Raw genomic sequence first — 20,924 nt, 5'->3', positions numbered from 1 at the left:
GATTCAATCATGGCGTGAAAAGGGAGAAGCTAGCCAGAGGGGAGAGTGAAGGCTATCCATCACAAGGAGGCAAACAGCGAGATCTACACTTAACTGTGATACTATAACTCGATCAGATGTGGCGGCGTACAAGTAAATCGCCGCCGTGCATAACAGGAAGGCATTTTAATATGTGAGAGTGATTCCAAGTAACAGGATCCTCCGCCGATACTATGGGAACAGCAAATCAGTTTGATGTGTTTTCTGTTTTTCCTTTTTTTCCCCCAAGTTGTCGATCGCTGCTGCTATGCTGCATAGCATTCCGGAATATTATTGCCGCATGTGGAACTAGTTGGACAATGTGCAAACTGTTCTCTACCTCATTCCCGACCTATTTGAAACTCCACTTTGGAGCGAGTATATAGCAACTCTCTGGCACCGGCATTTCGGTGCGTTGCTGGAATGCCGGTCGACTATTTGCTTTACGCTGCTTGTCGCTGTAGAGAGTAGACAAAGTCGCTAAAGATGGCCCGGGTTGGACTCTCTTTAACAGTCGTCAGCTCTGGAATGTCGTGCGTGTAGAGAGCAAAAACAAACAGACGAGCAACGCCCAGTGATTAATGACGTCGAACATCTCCAGGACCGACAAACAAAAAACACAAACAAAAAAAAAGATTTTCAACTCTCAACCCAACACCCGGCGAGAGAGACCAAAATTGATCGATGATGTCGTTTCACGTCCTCGTTATGCGATTCTCAAGATGGCACGCAACGAAAGAGAGGGAAAAGTAAATAAGGTTTTTGCCCGTGTGTTTCTCTGTTTTATGTCACTTGGCTCTGTTAGACGACGTTCTCTGTCTGTTTAGCGCAAGACCCAATGTTGTATGGTGGGGGGGGGGGGGGGCGACTTTTGTGTCGGTTGTTGATCGACCGATAGAGACCCCACACGCGTAGGGAGAGATGAAACTGTTTTCTAGAGCCTGGTATACCAGCAAGAAAAGAAAAAAAAACTTTTTCAAGAGAGAGAGAGAGAGGAACCTAGGACTTAAGTATTCTTGATACCTCCTCCGCCAGCTCGACTCGTTTCGACTAGGCCTTAAAGGTTAAGATTATTCGGGCGCGCGGGATGAAGAGGAAGTCAGATAGACACAGGGAAAAGGCGAGAGAGAGAGAGGTCGATGAATACTCATCCGTCGAGATGGATGGCCGCGTGACATCAGCCGCCGCTGCAAATCCCTTAGACACGGACGCGCTTCCGTCCGGTCGCCCTCACCCACCCAACGCCCGTGTGGTGGTGCGGCGGCAGCCAATCCCCTCCGGACATCCTTCATCCAAACTTGGCGCCTGCCGGCTCTCCTATGTGTAGATCTACTTTACTTCCAATGTTGTTCGATTGAACTTTCAAAAATATTTTTGAAAACAAAAAAATTTCCCTTCTATTTTTTTTTGCTCGGCCCAGCGAATGAAATATTCATCGCCACGTACTCTGCTTGGCCGTTAGTCTTTTTTTCGGAGGTATTATTACGTTGCGGACTATTTTTGTCTTTCGTTCCGTTCCGTAAGTTTTTTTTATTTTATTTTTTCGGTTGAAAAGAATATTTTCTATTACATTAAAAAAAGGGAGAAGAATATAGATTGAGAGAGAAAAGGCAAAGCAGGTCTCTCTAGCGCAATTGTGAAAGAACATCAGTAAGCACTCTACGCGGCAGCCACCGCTCGGGGTCGTCCCGCATTTACACGGAGCGGCGTGATCACGGAGAGCGCGGGCGGGCGGTGGGGCTGTACTTAATATATATACTAGAACATCGATCAATCCTTCCTCTGCTGCCTTTGCCTTTCTCTCTCTCTCTCCCCCCTCAACTACCCTAACGTAACTCTTTGGTCCTCTTTAATTTTTGATTGAATGACGGATGGAGTGCTACAAGCCAACCGCTGGTGCACTGTTAAGAGACGACGTCTGCGTGAGTTCTGCTACGCATTGACTCCCTCTGTAGTATTTGCTTTTGATTCGAGTCCACGTTTTTCCTTTTCTTTTTTTCTTTTTTTGTTGTGCGGCAGCACTTCCTCGCCATTAAGCTCCAGATTAACCGCGTCCTATTCTATTCACGGTCCCCTTTTGCGGCCCTTTTGTACCAACCTTTCCTGTTTCTTTGCCGACACTTCATTATAGGATACACACAACGTTATATCGCAATAGGTTTGATGTTGAATGACATCAAAGAAAGTGGGAAATTGTTAAAAAGGAGAAAACAAAAATTCACGCTTTGGGAAATCGACCAGCTGATTTCAATCTTCCTTGGACTATATCCGAAACCGCATCAACAAAAACATGGCCGACTTGCGTATTGACTCTCTCTATATATATACATACATATCTGCTATACGTATGTATAACCCGATTTACATTTCAATCGGCTCCCGACCGAATTTTTTTTTCCCTCTTCCATCCGTCCGACCGTCAAGAAAAGAAAAGAAAAAACTTTTCTGCTATGATAGGGTCGCCCCCAAATATTTGGATTCTCTCTTTTATTCGGGGTTTATACCAACTCTGTTGGCCTCCTCCCCCGCCATGTATATATTCGGCAGCCATGATAAGAACCACACTGTGTCAGAAGGTTGGAATAGAAGATGCGGTTGTCGGGATTTCCTTGCGCTCTTTGCCAGAAGTCCTACAGGCCAGCAGCAGCAGCAGCGGCGGCGGAGAGGGGCGTTTCGAGTCGATGATTTTAAATGGCCCCATCAGAGAGAAAAGAAAGAAAGAAGTGAGCTGCTATAGACGCCGTGGTTTTTCTTCTCTCTATATAATGCGACAGATCACCAATCATTCCCATTCAAATCCTCAAACCGACCGACCCGTTTTTTTTTTCTTTTCTCTCCTCCGCCTTGCGTCGGTGTGTTTATAGTTTATATTCCGCCGCGTATATATACGCACAGTTGATTGAATCGGTCGCGGTTGAATACCGTCAATGGGCCAGGGGAGGGTGAAATGTAGGAGAAGATTTTGACGTCGCCATCCCGTCAAGCGGCAACATTCGTCTCGTGATGGTCTGCCGATGGGTTGTGCATGGGGACTCCACCAAATGCGCCAAAGAAAAGTATACAGAAGGGAGTAACAGATTTAGTTACTTTTACTTGTTCACGCTGAAGCGATTTATTTTTTTTTTCGGCCGACTACCGTTTCCTTCCTTCCTTCCAATTCCTCCCATCAGAGCGCTTCGCTTTTGTTTTTCTTTCTGTATTCTTATTTTTTCTCTCAAACGGAATCGAATATGGATGAGTGTACACATCGCGACGGGAGCGCATGTGCCTTCTGATCACTCTCCTATCCGAAAGCGGATTAGGATCCTTCTCCAACGTTTGGGGGAGAAAATTATTCCGGTGAAAAAAAACGGGGGGAGGAAATAAGAAAATACGCGATGCTTCCTCACACCTTTGCGCAGGGATTTATTATTCAAATGACGTTGAATGTGTGTACGGGTTCCATCTCGCCGGGAGAAAGTGTCAAAAGGGCCGAGTACAAAAGAAAGAAATCGACTATCACATTTTTCTTCTTTTTATTTCTTCTTTTTTTTCTTCAAGGGCTTCAAAGGCAACAAAAGGACTCGCTTCTATCGTGTCTCGGAGACTAACGGCAATTGATCCAATTGTTGTTTGGCACCTGCCGACTCTTTTGAAAACAGGTTAAGACCCACTATATACAGAACAAACTATTGAAATCCTGCGGACTCTCCTACTAGTCTGTGCAGAACGAAAATAAGATTATACCGACTTGTAGTACACAAGTATTCGACGAATAACAACAACAGCATGTCGCATGTCCGGCGCTCAGATTTTTGTTCCGCGTTTCTTTTTTTTTTTTTGCCGTTTATTTCGGACGACGAATTGACGTCATTCAATTTTTTTCTGGACGCTCTATCGCGAATGAAATCGACAGAGCGGATTAAACATAACTCCAATAGAGCGGATTGATAGTCGGATATGAAAATGTACCGAATGTCCGAAGACTCAAAAACAAGAAAAAGTGGTTGGAGATTTCTTCTTGTGTGCGTAGCGTGCGGATGTAAGGATAAAGGGGACACGGCGCATTATACGGGCGAATGAAATGGAAACAAAAGAGATACGGCACTCGGTCTGGATTGTACCAATGTCCATTCGAGGATTTACTTTGACTCGAATGTTTACAGTATACAATACGTGAATAGAATGAGATTTGAAAAGAAAGAAGGACCACATGAAACTTCTTTTCTTTCTTTCCCGTAAGAAAAATGCAAATAGCAAATGAATCCGCGCCCAGTTGGTCTCGGAGCTTTTTTCCCACGCAACGAGCCATTTGTGGTCGATCCCATTCAGCTCGCCCAGTTTTTATTTTTATTTTTTCTTCTTATCAATTTCTTCTCTGGGTTGTTTTGTGTGGGGCGGGCGCACTCCTCACCCAATCCTATCAAATTTGAAGGCATTTCCTGGACGACTGGACGAGATGGGCAGCGCTGCCCATAAAAAAAAGGGGAAATTGGGGAATGGAAAACGACGGCGGCTGCGGTTCGGCTCTGCATTTTCTCTTGCTGATCACGACCCCAAGGGTAGCCGGGAATCTTGGAAGTAAAGGGAGGGAAAAAAAGAAGCGGAAGGAAGGAAATGCGGCAACCGAAGAAAAAGAAAAAAAAAACACACTGGAAAAAAAAACGGGGGGGAAGAAGGTGACGGGAATCGATCCGTGACAAGCATCTGGTCTCTCTCCTCTCTGTGCCTCTTTTTTCTTCTTTCTGTATGAGTGTGCGGATGGAAGAAGCACGCGGTCTGATATAATCCGACAAGATAAGAGAAAGTGAGCTCGAATAACCCTAGAGAGAGAGAGAGGAACCCAAGTGAGAAGAAGAAGAAAACGAGATCGGTCGTCACAGATATGGTCGTACGCTACTGCTGTGTGGTCGGAGGTGCGCACTCGTTCCATCCATCCGCCGTTGCCTCAATTGCTCTCTTTCCATACAGAAAGAAGAAAAAAAAAACGAACGAACGTCGGTCTGCCGGAATTGGAGTGTTATTCTTGTATTAGATTGGATGAACATTCGTCCCCCCTCTTTTTGTTATCCAGCAGGATAACAAAAGTCTGTTGGTGTTGGAAGAGGATTCCCCCCCAACCAACCCACTTTTTTTTTTCAATTCAGAAGAGACCGGTCAATTTCCTACGTCAAATGTCGGCCCACCTTGTCATAACATCACCCACACCAAAAAAAAACCTCGCGATCCCAACGGCCTTCTTCTTCTTTTTTCCACAAGACACTTGACTCTATTTTTTTTTTCATCGTTCCGTTTCTTTTGTTGTTTTTGATTCCGAATGTCGTCCGACGGTGAATTCCCCCTTCCTTCTTCAGACGGATGGGAATATAAAAGATCCTCTAGCCTCTAGGATTGTACCAGCAACCGAACTATCACGACTCTAAGCTCCTCCCACTCAATCAGTCAAGAGTCGAGCGTTTAGGAAGGATGGGGGGGAATAGGTCGGCGGATGGAAGAGAAAACGAGGAGCGACAGAGACGGAATAGCAGCAGCAGCAGCATCAGGAAAATGTTGAGTAGTATAGAGGATAGAATGGGTATTTTTCTTGTTGGAGTCTGAGAGCGTCGATGACGCGATCCTTGTCATCCGGAAGGGAGGGCTCTTTTGGCGTGGGGTGGATGGGTGAGGGGATGTGCTGAATCATCCAAGTGAACCGTTTGCGACGACGAGATTCCCGGCATTTTTATTCGTCCGTCCGCCAAGTCGTTAAAGAGCCAAACGTTCTTAATTAAATGAAAACCGCATCATCCCCCCCCCCCCTCTCCTTCTTGTCTCCCTCTCTCGACATTTTGAATTGCAAATTTCTGAAATCTCTTACTTGTATACACAATTGACGCCGTGAGGGTACGCTATAAATAGATCCCGCTCCATCTCCGCCCGTATACCTCTTTACTAATTTGCCTCGGCTTCCCCTTTTTGTTTTTTTGTTTTCTTGTTTTACGACGGATCGTAAACAAAACAATGGGAGACAATTCAAAACACCACGACGTTTTCCTCCTCGAAACGTCAACGCTAATAATAAAAACATAAATACGAAAAGAAGAAGAGACAAAATAGAAACAATCGCATCATATAGGGTGCTGTTTCCTTATTTTGTTGTTGTTGTTTTCCTGACTGTTCCAGCGTTTTATATATATATACGGTCCCGAAACCATTTTTATCTTCTTGGAGCTATGTCTAGAGTGCATACTACCTCCGATGTAAGACTGAGATATTTCTATAAAGAAAGGGAAAAAAAAAAGGACCGAGGGAGAAACACATGGGCTCGATTCTATAGGCGTTGATATCATCTTCTTCTTCTTCTTGTGTTTTTGATGTGCCGCTTGACTTTGGGAAATGGGAGGGCCAACGGGATGAGGAGGCGAGTCGGTTGCGAACAAGTGCGGATGGAGAGAGGCTTCTTTTTTTTATGGCTCTACCAGTCGTGTGCCGGCGCACAGACCCCCGTCTAAAAAAGAATAAAAAAGGGAGAAAAGGATCAAATCTTGGTAGGATGAATTCATCCTCGGAAGAATATCATGCGCAGCATTATATCTAGCAAGCAGGGTGGGGGCGAGGAGGGGGGAGATAAAGAACAAACACAAATAAAATATCTAAATAAATCAGATGGAAGCGGCGATTCAAGGGTGACCCCAGTTCAGCTCAGCTCAGCTCCAAAGGCTTTGCTTTCGATCAAAGAGAGAGCCCATCATCAACAAGCTAGAAGACCCCTTGGTTGCATGTGACCAAACGGACTGAATTTGAGGTGCCGGGGCGAGGCGAGAGAATATAGTACGCGTGATATAAATATAACCCTGTTTGATATCAGTCCTCCTCCCACCCCCACCCCACCCCCTTTTTTTTGAATACATTCAGTGGGAACAACACAATAGAAGCGAAAAACCTTAACAAAGTGCGACGTGGCTTACATGTCCGACCTGACAGCCGGATCAAGGAGGTTTGCCGCCGCATCTCTCTCCTATATGCCCTATATACGGTGTATAAGTCTTCAATTCCGGACGAACAGGTCCTTCTTTATTTATTCATTTTGTCGGAGGAAAAATGTCATCCGTTTGATCGGAGCGGTCGATTTCCCTTTCTCAATTTTCCGGATGTTTGCGTTCCATCTAAAATAAAAGTCCCGCAAGAAATTACGTGAAAGACAAAAAGAGGCAGTTGGATGTGGATGCCGCAACAACAAAGTCAAATAACGCGGACGCTGGGTGTGTGTGTGTGTGTGTGATTCAAGGCGATTGGAGATGACTGATGATGCCCCGGATTATGTTTAATGATCAGAGCGATTAGTCACCGGGGGGGATCAGCTCTATACGAGTGTACCATCACTTGGAATGAGAGACACAAAATCAACGGTTCATTAACCCCCAACCGGAAATGTCTAGCGCATCCCTTCCTCGAAAAAAAAACACAAAAATTGAACTGAAGGAAAAAGGTGAGGCCCAGCAGCAACTAAAGATATTTCACGTTGGCTCCTTCCAGGGCCCCGCTTCTCTTAATGATAGCCGAGAGATTATTAGACGATGACGAAAATGACAACCGAGAAATATAAGGTATGGAATAGCCGCCGAGTTTCTTGTGAGAGTCGCCCGGCGTGCTGGGATGTGTGTGTTTGTTTATGACTCGTCGCTTCGTGTGTGTATAATCCCGTGTCAAAAGCTCATTAGTGGAACATCATCATCATCATCATCACATACACATAGCGCAGCATCTCACCCCCCACCTACCCAAAACAAGAAAAATTGGTGAGGTGATGATTACGATCCCCCTCGTCATTAGCCCTTTTCCACCAGGACGCTTCCGTTGACCCGCCGATTTGCGGGACCAGCGACACTTTATGGTACACATCACGCCCAAGTTTGCTTCCTCTTTATAGACCGATGAGACAGATTTCTAGGTATAACACGGATGGCTAGAGACATGATTCCGTCGCTCCGCAAAGGCGCCAGCTGCTTGGGAAGGATACTTTTAGCATTGTGTGTGTGTGTAGAGATCTCAGGCATAAAGCTTTGGGGTCGCAAAGTATACTTGCGTGTCGAGACGACGTATAGATTAGATGCTGTATTTCATCTCGGGTTATTGACGGGAGATAAGGTCATGAATTTTGCTCAATTGAACTCCACCCTGTTTTAACCGATTATTTTGTTTCTGTATTTGTTCTCTTATTCATTTTCGAGGGGGGAGATGACAAACGGTCGAGCAGCATGTGCGCATTTTGATATATGAAAATGGTTGAGGGTGCTCTTCCGGAGCAGAACGTCCCCCCACCCTATTTCCACCCCGTATAGAGGGAGACAAGGCGTAGATAGACATACACACACACACACAACTGTAAATAAATCCAATAGAAAGAAGGAAACAAAAATAAAAAAAAGGCTGGTACAGATTCAGCCCCGACATGTACATAAGAGCTAGTGACTTTTTGGGTGGGGTTTGGGAGGGCCGGCAGAGCGGCTCAAAGACACGGATCACTGGTTTAGACACACGGCCTAGCTGTCCAGCGTGCACGCACGCACGTACGGACAGACACTCTTTCTCCGGTCAGCCGAAAATCACACAACACATTCCGTTGTTTAATACGTCCAATAGTTGTATACATCCATCCATCCATCAGATGACCTTTTCACCTCGTTCCATTTTCTCTATTTTTATTTTTTCCCTATCGTCAACTGTGAATGGAAATGGAAGGTTTTCTCTGTCGTCGAGGCTTAAACACATCGATGTTGGGCCCCTCTTCTATTTACTTGTGTGTGTGTGTCTTGACTTCCTGGCCCCGAAACTTTGCCGATTCTTTTGTTTCTCTCTCAATCTCTACTACATATCCGGGCTGGCGGAGGGGGTTTTTCTTCGGTCCCTTAACTCAATTATCGGCCCGGAGAGGGAGTCACGGCTCTATGCGCTGCTCGCTCCGTTTTTCCAGCTCTTGTTCGTCGTTGTTTTTCCCCTCCGCAGTTTGTCCCAAGTCGGAAAGAACAAGGCAAACTCCAGCTCAATCGCTGGATATATAGCCAAGCCCAAGCCGGGCCAAACTGGGGGGGAGCTGGTCACTGAATGTTTACAAAACAATAGCGCAACTCGTCGCATAATAGTAGACTGGTCATCCAACAACTTTGGCCCGAGACGACAACAACAACTTGAGTCGAACCGCTTAAATGCGGCTGTCGCCTTTTTCTATTTCGTAATGGATGTTTCACTTCCAAGAAGTACAGGGATGGAATCAGAAAATGGGAAATAACGTAAAAACAAGTCCATTTGATATTGATCTGAGAGAAAAAATAAAAGAAAGAAAAATCTCAATTGATTAGAGGGAAAAGCTGCTGGTTCTTCCGTATGGACCATGGGAGGATATACGTTGCTAATAGTTACCCTCAATCGATAAAAAGCGGAAAGGCTCGGAAGTAAGATGATCCTCCCTCTGGCCAACTGTGAGGATCACCCAGGATCAACTGTATGACTTATGGGCACGAAACGGGCCGTGTAAAAGCAACAGCAGCCGAAAAAAGAAAAAAAAAAGGAAGAAAGAGTATCGGTTCGTTACTGTACACTGGCATCGTATATCATATTCGCCTCGGCGATCCCTAAAGGCCATACCTGTGTAGGATTCCTTTTGATGCTTTTGATTGAATCAAAGATGATTCAAGGCAACGATTCAAACATTTAGAAGCTCCCAAAAGGTGTCCAACTCTTGCAAGGTTCGCCATGTATGGATGTGCACGCATTTTCAGAGTATGCGTAAATAAATTAAAGAGTTGTAGGTGTGCGAGTTGACCAATATCTTATGCTGGATACTCTCTTTTTAGTTCGCAAACTCTCGCTCTGGTCGACAGAAGTGTATAAGCGGATGAAATATATCTCTCCGGGTACATTATACACATACGAGCTCGGCTCTTCTTTTTCTCTTATTTTTTTTTTGTATGTATTATAAATTCTTCCGTCTTGATGGGGACCGGCTGTTATTCTGTCGGGCGAACGGGAAACAAAATGGCAGATGTATAGCTCATAGTGTGCACACATAGTATATGAGTATGACTATATTCAATGGAGGCGGGACAAGAGATGGGAGCTAGGAAATATATCCATTCCAATTTCGCCTGAACGTCTTCCTCACAACGTTTGCCGGGCGCTTGATCGAGTGCCGACTATAGTCGCCGCTTTTGATATCACCGGAAATGATTTACTCTCCGCCGCGCATTTCCCTCGAACCGCTCTGACATCACATTCTCGGGAGCGAACTTTTCCGTCCTCGTTGAGTTCATTTCGATGTTTTTTGAATTCCCGTTACGTCTAGCGCGCATATTAGTTAGTAGGATCACCTTTCTGCGAAATGAACTTAATTGATGGATAGTGAGATTACCTGCGCACTGCCAACCCGACCGGCAGTTATTGAGCTGTGAAATAATTCCCGCGGGACCGACTATTATGAGCTAGACAGAGAGAGAGAGAGAATGCAGAATTGCCGAATTTTCCTTTTTTTTTTCTTCTCCACTTTTTATATTCCTGGAAAATGAAAAAGGGGGGTGGGCTCTCTGTGTTTGGATGATCAAAAGAAAGAGCTCAAGTTCTGCACACAACTATAGTAGTGTACTATATAGTAGAGACTCTCTCTCTCTCTCTGCCAGCATGTCGGAATCTCTCCGGTTCTCAGCTCTCATAGTCGGGCGTCTATCACGCAACGCCACAGCAGCAGCAGCAGCAGCGTGAATACTAAAGGGCATCACGCCCGGGACAGACGACGACAACAACCGAATAAAAAAAATAAAAAAGGTGGGACATACTACACACACAGACGTAAGAGAGAGAGAGAGGAAAATAAAAGAAAAAGGGGGAAAGTAGAAATCCAATATCGTGGCATCCCCAGTGCTGGATGCTGGATGCTGGCGCTGGTCGTCGGATGATTGCGTATGTGTTGTCCTTAAACACTGGCGCCGCTATACGACTGGATATATCGTTGACCCAAACTTCGTCTTCTTCTTCTTTTTATTAATATTTTTTTTTTCTTTGGCGGCTCTTTGGTGTATTATTATGATTCGACTATTTATTATTAAGAAAAGAGAGTCGAGAATCAGGGGCGCAGCGGCGGCGGCAGCTTTCTTTCACGCACGTGATTGAGCTACTTGATGAAAGTAGACAAACGAGTTAGTTGTTAGCGCGTTCAAAGTGCCAGCATGGAGCGGCGACAGCCCTTGATCAGAATTCAATTGACACGCCAAAAGTTTTTTGCGTTGCCCCTAATTCGATTGAAAAGAAAAAATGCCCATGGCGGTCCCCCTTCTGCCAATACGCAAACACCTGATGCACACGCGTGCCGCCTACGCCCACAATTTGTTTGTTTCTTGTAATTTGAAAGTCGCGCCACTCGATCGATAAACTTGCGGCCGGGTAGGAGGAAAACATCTGCAGATGTGCCGAATTCCCGATGAATTTTCCCAATTTACATTTCATTATTTTCTTCTTCTTTTTCTTTGAGTCAATATTGTTGGAGGAAACGCTCGTTCGTGACCTCCTCACGATATTTTCTCTCAACTTTTTTTTCTATTTATTTTTCGGTCTGCGCAATCAGCCCGGCGTCGCTAGGCGTCGCTCCCGTTCCCAATTCGGACTCGGTTCCGCTCCTCCTCCCGCTCCCCTTCGCTCCTTGGGAAAAACCAGAAACTCAGTCTGCCCGCGGATGGCCAACTGTTCAGACGTTATTTTTTTCTTCCTTTCCCGCTTCACATTCACGCCGACACAAGTTGACGACACAAGTTTCCGAATTTGTTTCTCCTCGCCGAACTTGAATTGTTTGTTTGTTATTTGCTCGGGTCGATTTTTCGGACAGTCCCTCGGTCCGTTCATTTCCGTTGATCAAACTGTGAGCGCGAGCGGTATCGAATGTGAATCGAGCGATTTGAAAAATTTCAATCAAGACAAGAGAATCGCAACTAGCGCGCAAGTTGCCATGGATGCTGTCAAAAGTCCCGAAGCCAACAGGTAGGAAGCGATTGATGAAATCTCAATTGCCTAGTCACATTTGCAATACTACTATACCAATATAAGGGAATCTCTTTTGAAATGTTTTCCCCATTTTCCAAATTGTTTCTCTATTTATGCGACTCCGCCCTTTGATTTTTGCTCTTTTCTTCTGTCTGTCGTCGTTTTTTTTCTTTCTCTCCCCTTCTCCTCCTCCTCGTGTATAATCAAGTGACTTGAGGGCAATGAGGGCCGTAGCCGAGCAACGGGCATCACATCGATCCGGCCGGAGCGCGATGCTGCTCGGGCGACATACACATACATACACATAAGTACCACACGACATAAAAAGAAAAAAAAAAAAAAGGAAAAAGAAGAATTTCTTCAACCTGATGGATCATCTCTTTTCTCTCAAGCTGTATACTAGCTCGCTATGGTTGCGTCTTGTGTGTGTGGGTTCCGCTCCGTCCCTCCGATGCTGTGCGGCGCTGTTCCGTATAGCAGCGACCCTCTCCGGCTCCCATCCATTTCTATATACACTAGTATATACAGAGTACTGTATATCTATTCCATGTTAAAAAGACGGAGCACTGTGCACATCTCCGAGGGACCGGAATGATATCGTATGATATCTGTGCTACTGCTGCTGAGCTGCCGCTGCTGCCTTAGTTTCTGCTCAGACATCTCCGCACTCTGCTCCATCATCTTCGGGACCTTCTTTCTCTCGCTGGCCATGTCCTCATTGATGTATCCGGTTACCCTGTGCATCTTTTTTTCTCTTTTTTCTCTTTTTTTCGTTTCTCTGTTGGCACCCTTTTTTACATAGCGCTGGTTATAAAAGCATTTCCTCCTCTCGGAAAACGGTCTTTTTATATACATATATACTTAGACAAAGTAGTCGTGGTGTAGCAGCTATTCAAATCATTTGAGGTCTCTTTTGTATAGGCTATTTAGCTGGCTTGCACTGTACCCATCGTGTCCTATACACTATACAGGAAAGGAGATATCACTTTAGGCTAATTGAATTGATTATTCATGGAGATAAGTTACGAGGGCAGAAAGTCTAGCTCTGAGAGTCACAGAGAGCAAAGGCATTCGGGAACTTGGCTCTTTTTGACCATCAATTATTTCCAAGAAAGCTGCTGCTGCTATCCTCCCCCTCCCCTTTTCCCGACACATTCCGCGTGACATTCAAGTGCGCGCCGAGAGTCAAACGAGGGTGACGAAGAAGGAAGGCCCCGTCTGATTCTCCCCAGTGGATTCACGGCCGGGGAAATGATTCGAGAATTTCAAACGCATCAAATGTCTCTCACGCCTTCGTGTAATAATAAAGAAAAGACATTATCGCTCTGATAGAGAACAACGCTGAATATATCTTTGCACTTTCCCAGGAAAAAAATTGGAAAATAAAAGATCTTTTGTTTTTAAATAACTATGGCAGCAAAAGAGAGCCTGAAGGAAGAAGCCATTGCGGGAGTATACACCTAGATGTAGCCAAGAGCCAGCCGAGTCTTGTGTTTAAGTATCTTGACTAGTACATATTATATATATGAGAGAGAGAAGGAAAAAAATAAGAAAAAGATAAGGGACGGTGGAAGAAGAAGAAGGAGGTGCAGCAGTGGAGCTGGAGCCTTTGGGGGCCTCGGCGTATAGGGTAATTGGTTTTCATCTCTCTCTCTCTTTCTTCTCTTTCCCGACGCGGACTGATCTGCTTCCCAGTTAGTTTGACGCCACTGTAGGCCCATACTCCATAGCCTACGTCTCTCTCTCTTTTGGCTGGTCCGTCTTCTCGCAGCTGCGTTCCTCTCCCGAGACGAGGAGGCCAGCCCAAACTCATTGGGCCCGGCCAAGAGCCTACTACAACATTGCACATGTGCCTCATCTCTCTCTCTCTCAGTTTTCCCCTTTATGCTCCGTTTCTTCATCTTGGAGCTTTGCACAATGTTCTTGTGTAAGAAGAAGAAGATCGACAAGGTTATGAATACATAGTCCGGCCCGTGCATAATACAACACTGGGAAAACAAAAGGTGAACAAACACGGACGCTCCTGCTGCAAACGGAGAGCTTTATAGTAGTACACACACCATGCACAGCTATTTTCATACCTCTGTCTATGTGATGTGAGGAGACTGGCCAGCCCAAATTGTGCCGAGCTCCGGTTTTGAAAGCACTCAAAACACATACATACTGTACAAAAGGTCCACACGTCATACGAGTCCGTTTCTCGACTTATTTGTCTTTGAGAGTTTGCTGGCTGATGTCTAGCGATCCTGACGGCTTACTTGTCTGCGTTTCAGACTTTGTCTCTGCGGTAGAGAAGAATAAGGAAAAATAAAATAAAAGAGAGCTCAAAAGATGCTTTTGGCTGCTGGAGAATCATCGATCCGCCCTGCTGGGGAACTGTTTGCAGCTTGATGCATAAATGGATGCGCAACAAATCCTATAGTAATTCTGCTCGGCTCTGTCTTGTCTATGCGATGCGATACGAGTCGTGTACACAGTAGCAACACAGTGGTGTACGGGGCTATTATTCATGTGATATCGACGGGTCGGACGAACGGACCTGAGCGTTTTGTGTATTCCCATGGGATAGCGACGGCTCCCGTAATATCCGCTGGACATTTCATCTCTCCCACTGTTTCCGGCCATTCAAAGAAAAACAAACAGGGGCAGTTTAACGATTCGCTTTTGTTTTTTTGTTTTCTGTTTTCTTTCGCCGTTTGAAAAAACGAAAACATTTAACGCGGGCCAAAATTCCGCCCATTCTCTCCTCCGCCTTTTCCCGTCTCTCTGACATTTCAGTCCATTAGCCAATTGTGTTTTGATTCGGTTTTCCCGGTGACTTGGCACTCGTCTAATATCCGAATTCTATTTTCTCGGTCGTCTTCCTTGTGCCCGCCCGCGCCCTTTTTATTTTATATTGACTCTCATAAATCTTTCACAATTCACTCACTTCAGCTGCTGGGCTTGTCCGAACGGCCCGAAAGGGGATCAACCGGACCGCGACCTGTGCTCTTGTCTCTCTTCTTCTTCTTCTTCTTCTCTCAACAGTTTGACACGCGGGTTAGTCGCAAAGACCGAACGATTCACGACGTTTCACGTCTCTGCGCTCTCTTATATTATCTACACTGTTGGATATAGTAGTGGTTGCGGATGTAATATTGGAATTCCGCCAGAATGAACTCGCTCCCGTTTCCACTACTAGACTAGACTTATACACCCACCATTTCGGGGTATATATAGGCTATATACACGACGGTATATTGAGGTCGTTGAATTCGGTCGAGCTGCACTGAATTGAATTAGAACCTCGGAGAGATGAGGGCGGCAGTGAGAAGACCAACAGCAGCAGCAGCCCAACTGTTTTGTCTCTTTTTCTTTTTAAAAAATATTTTTTCGCTTTTCTTTCTTTCCTTCTTTGTGTGTGTTATTTCAATCTCCTACGCATGACTTGACTTCATTGGTCGTTTGCCTCTCTTCAGCCCTTCTGTTTTGTTTTTTTGCCGAGGGAGTCACCGAACGAACGAACGGCGTCGATAACAAAACACAGCAGCAGCAGTGGCAGTGGTGGTATATATTATAAAAGGCCAGAAGCTGGATATGTTGTTGGTTTCTTTTCTTTTCTTTTTTTACAGGCCGTTATTCGTTCCTTCATTGGTTGGTTGTATTTGGTTTTGGTTTTTTGGGGGGTGTCGTCTCTGTCGATGGCTTTTCTTTCCCCAGATCTGTCTGTCAGCTCAGCTCAGTGCATGGCGTGGATTCAAAAGGAAAGTGATTTGAAATCATCGTCCGTCGACATCCAGCTGACTCGGCCGTTCGCGTCTGGCCGACGCGCAATCGTCGCCCTCGCGGCCTTTGCTTACTTCATTTTCGTCTTCTTCTTCTTCTTCTTCCCGAATAGGAAAAAGGAGAAGACGGAAAGCAATTAAATGTCCATTTGAAAATGTTTCTCTTCTCTCAAGTTTCTCGAGCTCGCTCCTTTTATTGAAAAGACAGCCCAGCTCGGGAAGAAAAATCCAGCAGCTAAGCAGCGGAGCTCTACTACACGACTGTAAGACAATAACAGCTACAGAACCAAATAAGCCCGCATTCACTCAGTCCATATGTAAATAGTTACAGGCTATTAAAAAAGGAAAAAGAAACAAAAGTCGTCTTTTTTTTGTGTGTGCATGATTATACGTAGTACACCCATAATCGGAGAAGACACCAAAAGTTTATTCCCGAGCTTAGCTTCCAACTTGCAAGAGAGTCCTGGGGGTGGGTGTTTGGTCTAAATAGTAATTTTCAGCGGATTTCGTGCAAATTTTCTCTTTGATCTTGTTTGTGGCAGAGGGGCTTAATAAAATTTGCCGATACGAACTATTTAGTGCTAAAATAATCGCGATCCTTTCGGCGGATATCGATTGCTTGTGATCAAATCGCTTTTATCGTTTTGGCGGTTTGGATTTAGTGGAAGGGGTCGATTTTTGATCAAGTAAGCAAGTAAGTGTCGTCTGCTTGTGCTTTGTGCTTTGTTTTTTTTTTCATTAATGAGACGAAGTAAAACCAGAATGATGACATTCAAAATTCAGCTGAAGGTAAAATCAAATTTTAAATGATTAAGTGTATACTGCAGCAGTATTACTGCTTAAGTATTTTTATAGTGGTTAAAGTCAATCTGAAAAAGCAATTGTGTTGATTTGCGAAAACATGCATGGTAAACACAAAACTTTCTATTTGCCCTTTGCTTTTAGAGATTAAAATTTTAAACATTTGTGAATTTCATAATCATTTAATAATTTAAGTTGTGAAACCAACACAAGTTGTTTGCCAGGAAATTATTCCAGTGTTGTTCCTTAGGAAAATCACAAGTTTATGTGACACGTTGATACTGATACACATTGATATTGAGAAAACATGGTAAACACTATTTTCACATTTTCCATCAAGTTTTCTTGAGCTCTTTCATGATGCAGTTTAATCGCTATAGTTTCAACAGTTTTACATTGCAGAGCTATGATTTTTTATAATTTTAAACATTCTGAATTTCGTAGAGGAACAACACTGGAATAATTGCCACTTCACAATTTAGATTCTTGATTGAATTCAAATTCAACAATTTTTTAACTTTAATCTATTACGTTAAGTTCAACTAGAAAATTTTATGACCAAGACAGACCTGCCACCACAGGACACCTTTTGGTTTCCTCTCTCTCTCCTTACAAGAAGAAGAAGAAATTTATAGGAAATTAAACCCCCAAAAGAAAATGATTGTCAAGCTCCCGTTTTGGTTTTCCCCATCCGCTATTTTTAACGACGGTCGTGTGTATCGTTTACTCGGCGGGAAATCATATCTTCAATTGATTTTTTAAAAAGGAATTTTTCCATTTTCTTTTCCAACAAAAAGAGATTTACCTTTTCGTCTTAATCTTTTCACTGAATCTTTTTCTTTCCCCTTTTGTCGGAACAGTGCGAAGGAAAACTTTTATTTTCTTTTTTGAAGGAGCAGCAAAGTGCCTAGGCTCACCCTCTCTTTTTGTTGAAAGTTTTCTTTTTCCGACCAGATGGCGCATTTTTCGGGAGAGCGGGAAACTTGCCAATGGGTCTCGGGCCAGTCTTTTGCCTTCTTCTTTCCTTCTTCTAAAAAGAAAAAGAATATTTTTCATTTGTTTCTTTTATTACCCTAACGCGGTTCGCTCCTTTTCGCCCAACGTCTTCATCATTGGCTCATCGATTTCTTTACACATCCATTCGAGTATATTAGAAAGGTCTAAAGATGTCGGCACTGATGAAAGGCTTTCTGGGTAAAGTTCATCTTTCATGCCCCGAGTTTCAAACAAGTTTGTGAACATTGTTTCATCAAACGATTGCAACTCTGTCAAATGCGTCGTAGTAGTAGTAGCTCAGAAAGAGAGAGACTGTAGAGGACATGGCGACAAAGGAGGACGAAGCCACGGGGACACACATTGAAGAGCGGGGAATAGACGAACATTGTTCCTTATTATTAGGTCAATAATCAAGAATCACGTCCGCTCGGGCTGTCACCCCGTTGCCTCCCTATTCCTCCTCCTACTCTATGGCCTTATTATTCGTCCTACACACGCGTGCAGCTACGACGTGAGTAATAAGCGCTGGAGAACGGATGGCTTTGAGGGTGGCGTATAGGAGAACAACGTGGACAGAGAGGAAGAAAAAAAGAGGGAGGTGAAAGATGCGACTTTGAATTTACAGCCGACAATATCCAGCTGCTGTTCATCCGAGAGAGAGAAACAAAAATTCCCTTTTATTTTTTGTTTTTCTTTCTGCTGTGACAGTGTGTAAAACACCGTAGATCACGCCGAGAAACAAGCAAAGTCTATATATGAAAAAAGCGAAAGAAGAAGGATGATGGGAGCCAGCCCTTTTTTTAGTTCCCGTTAAGGACGATATATATCCGCACAGTCATTGTCTTGTCCCGAACGAAAAAACAAAAAACATTGGACTGGGGATTTTGGTTTGAAGCGAACGCACCTCTACTACCAGAGGCATTTTGATTCTTTTTTTTTGGGGGGTTCTGGTTTTCATATTCCTGGTTTATTTGCAGCTCTTCAATGTACACGGAATCGCTGTGCCGTTGACACTGATGATGCATCGCTGCTCGTTCCATCTCTCAAACTACTAGTACCACCACTTTCCAGTGATAGTTATAACCCCGATTCGTGTGTGTGTTTGTCTGTCATTATGAAAGGTTTCTTTCCTCGCAAAGAGTCGCGGCCAGCCGAGCGTGAAAGACACAACGCATTTCAGAGAGTATATACACAGCAGTGCGTAGTCAAATTCTCGGTCACGTACCACAGCGCCCGGTTTGATTCCCCGTGAGTGTCACACACAAATGCAACACGCCGAAACATGCCAGCAGCCGAGAGATGTGCTGCATCCTCTTTGACTTGTGTGTGTCTCTTTCATTTTCAAATGTGGGAAAAGTCTGAAAAGAAAAAAGGAAAAGAAAGAAAGATCCGTAGCTGCTCTGCTTATCTGTTCCGCTGTTGCGCAGCGCCGAGAGCGCCATCTGGGGAATTCTCCTGCTGCTGGCTACGCTCGTTGTCGACTTGATCCAATTAATCTATTAAAAAAGGCGAGGATGGCATCGGCCAGCACACCACACCTTCCACTGCGCAGACGGAGCCAAGGCAAAAAGAATACGCGAGGCGCAAGAAAACAGACGTCGATGACGTCGTTGAACGTCGAGTAGCTCTCTCTCGCTCTCTTGACGGAATAATGAGTACATGATTGATTCGGTTTCCAAACACGAAGGACCGAAACAATATAACAAGCTCTTCACTGCTGGCGTGTCTTGTTAGACTAATTATTTTCTTACTATTTTTTAAATAGAATCCTCCCTCTCTCTCTCTCTCCATGTCTCTTGCAATTTGATAACATTCCGTTGTATATACAGACGCGCCCATTTGAATTGGCCAAGACAATTGAATTCATTGCTTTTGTTTGTTCTTGTCTTGTTTATTTTATTATTGCAGAGCGTCACAGAAATTGAACTTGGCTTCGCCTCAGCGCCGGAAGCGTCACGGCTCGTCGGATGGAGCGGAATCGCCCATTCCGGCGGCGGTTCACCGCTTCGGAACGGATTTCAGCGGATTGCTGCGTCGCAACCCTCCGCTTCCACCGCCTCACCTTCTGCGCCGGCTCGGTCTGCGGGAGAATCCAGGCGTCGGCAAAGTAAGTTTGTAGATAAAGCTACCGTACTATATACTACGGTACTACTACCTCCTCGGTTTTCAGAACTCTGCTCCGGCGGCTCTTTTGTCTTCTCGAGTTGGAGAAAGGGATTAGATAGTTTTGATTACAACGTTTGCAGTTGCGAGGATAACAAGTTGCGTAGTTGCTCAAGTTGCGCAAATGAGTTTGCTCGGCGTCTTTCGCCCTTTGGGCCGGCGGCGGCGGCGCCCGTAATCGGATGAAAACGATGACAAATGATGATTAGATGAAATTAAGTAACAGGTACACATATTCCGGCCTGCTCGTTAGATCGTCTTCAAAAATTTAGTGAAGCGGAACAAAATGTGGTGGGACTTTCTGTTATGGATTTTCTATATTGTGAGTCGTTCATGGAATTGCGCATCGAATTCAAGTCGACCGAAAAGAAATTTTTGATTCTCGTATTGATTTCTTTTATCGTCTTGATTTGACTTTTGATTCCCCACAATTGAAGGTTTCTTCCTTTTTTGTGATTTTCGATCGCCAATTGGCGTCCACATTGTCCCGCCTAGAAAAAAGATTCGTCCGTTTAAAAAGAAAAAAAAGAAGAAAAGAATGGAACGATCAATTCAGTTGCTTTGAATCTGGGAAATGACATTTTCGTCGTGTACAGTGGATAGTATAGCGCAGGCAGGAGCCGACGGCCGGGATGGTTTGATGGTGCCTAGAGTCCATATACTGTAAAACGGGCTGTATGTAAATGAAGACGGGAGGCAAGATGGTTATGGTTGTGTTAAAGGGCCTATAGACTGGGCGATGTGGCGGCGGTGGCGGCGGCCCGCGCGCGCGTTTTGAATATCAAGTTACTCCAATCTGTTTCTCCCTCAAGGAGGAACAGCTTCTTCTTCTTCTCGCATATATACTTGGTTGTGGTTGTAGTTAGTTGGTGGTGGTGGCACAGTGAGATGTTGCCAATTTGTTCCAGTGCCGGCCTCCCCAATGCTCCTCCGGCCTATTTACAAAGAAGAAGAAGCGTAGAAAACGGGGATAGTTTTCCCCACTGGGGAGAATCCTCTAACTTTAATCGACGGAATGAATGCAAATGCGCGGTTCTCTCTTGTGTCTATGCCTCCCGCCTCCGCTATCCCCATCTGCTATTCAAGATTGCGTCTTCTTATTAGCTCTCCACCCCCCGCACATTATACCCGTGCAGCTGCACACTAGCTCCTCTCCGTGAGTAGGAGGTGCTATACAAGAGATAGAGAATGCGCTAG

The 20,924-nt window shown here is 44.7% G+C and overlaps 1 protein-coding gene across 4 annotated transcripts in view; it reads left to right on the top strand.

The window, feature by feature from the left end:
- Positions 1 to 20,924, top strand: part of LOC124199732 (kinesin-like protein CG14535) — a 71,940-nt gene that overhangs the window by 38,552 nt on the left and 12,464 nt on the right. For 2 of the 4 annotated variants that reach the window (XM_046595659.1, XM_046595661.1), the window contains one exon: positions 19,473 to 19,671. In XM_046595659.1, the coding sequence (XP_046451615.1) occupies positions 19,473 to 19,671 (199 nt within the window). Of the gene's footprint in view, positions 1 to 11,530; positions 12,001 to 16,494; positions 16,557 to 19,472; positions 19,672 to 20,924 lie in introns of those variants that run through there. The other 2 variants (XM_046595660.1, XM_046595662.1) reach the window with 2 other exon arrangements.

Source organism: Daphnia pulex, chromosome 8, assembly GCF_021134715.1.
Source record: "Daphnia pulex isolate KAP4 chromosome 8, ASM2113471v1".
Classification (NCBI taxonomy): domain Eukaryota; kingdom Metazoa; phylum Arthropoda; class Branchiopoda; order Diplostraca; family Daphniidae; genus Daphnia; species Daphnia pulex.
This window is presented reverse-complemented; position numbering and strand designations above follow the sequence as displayed.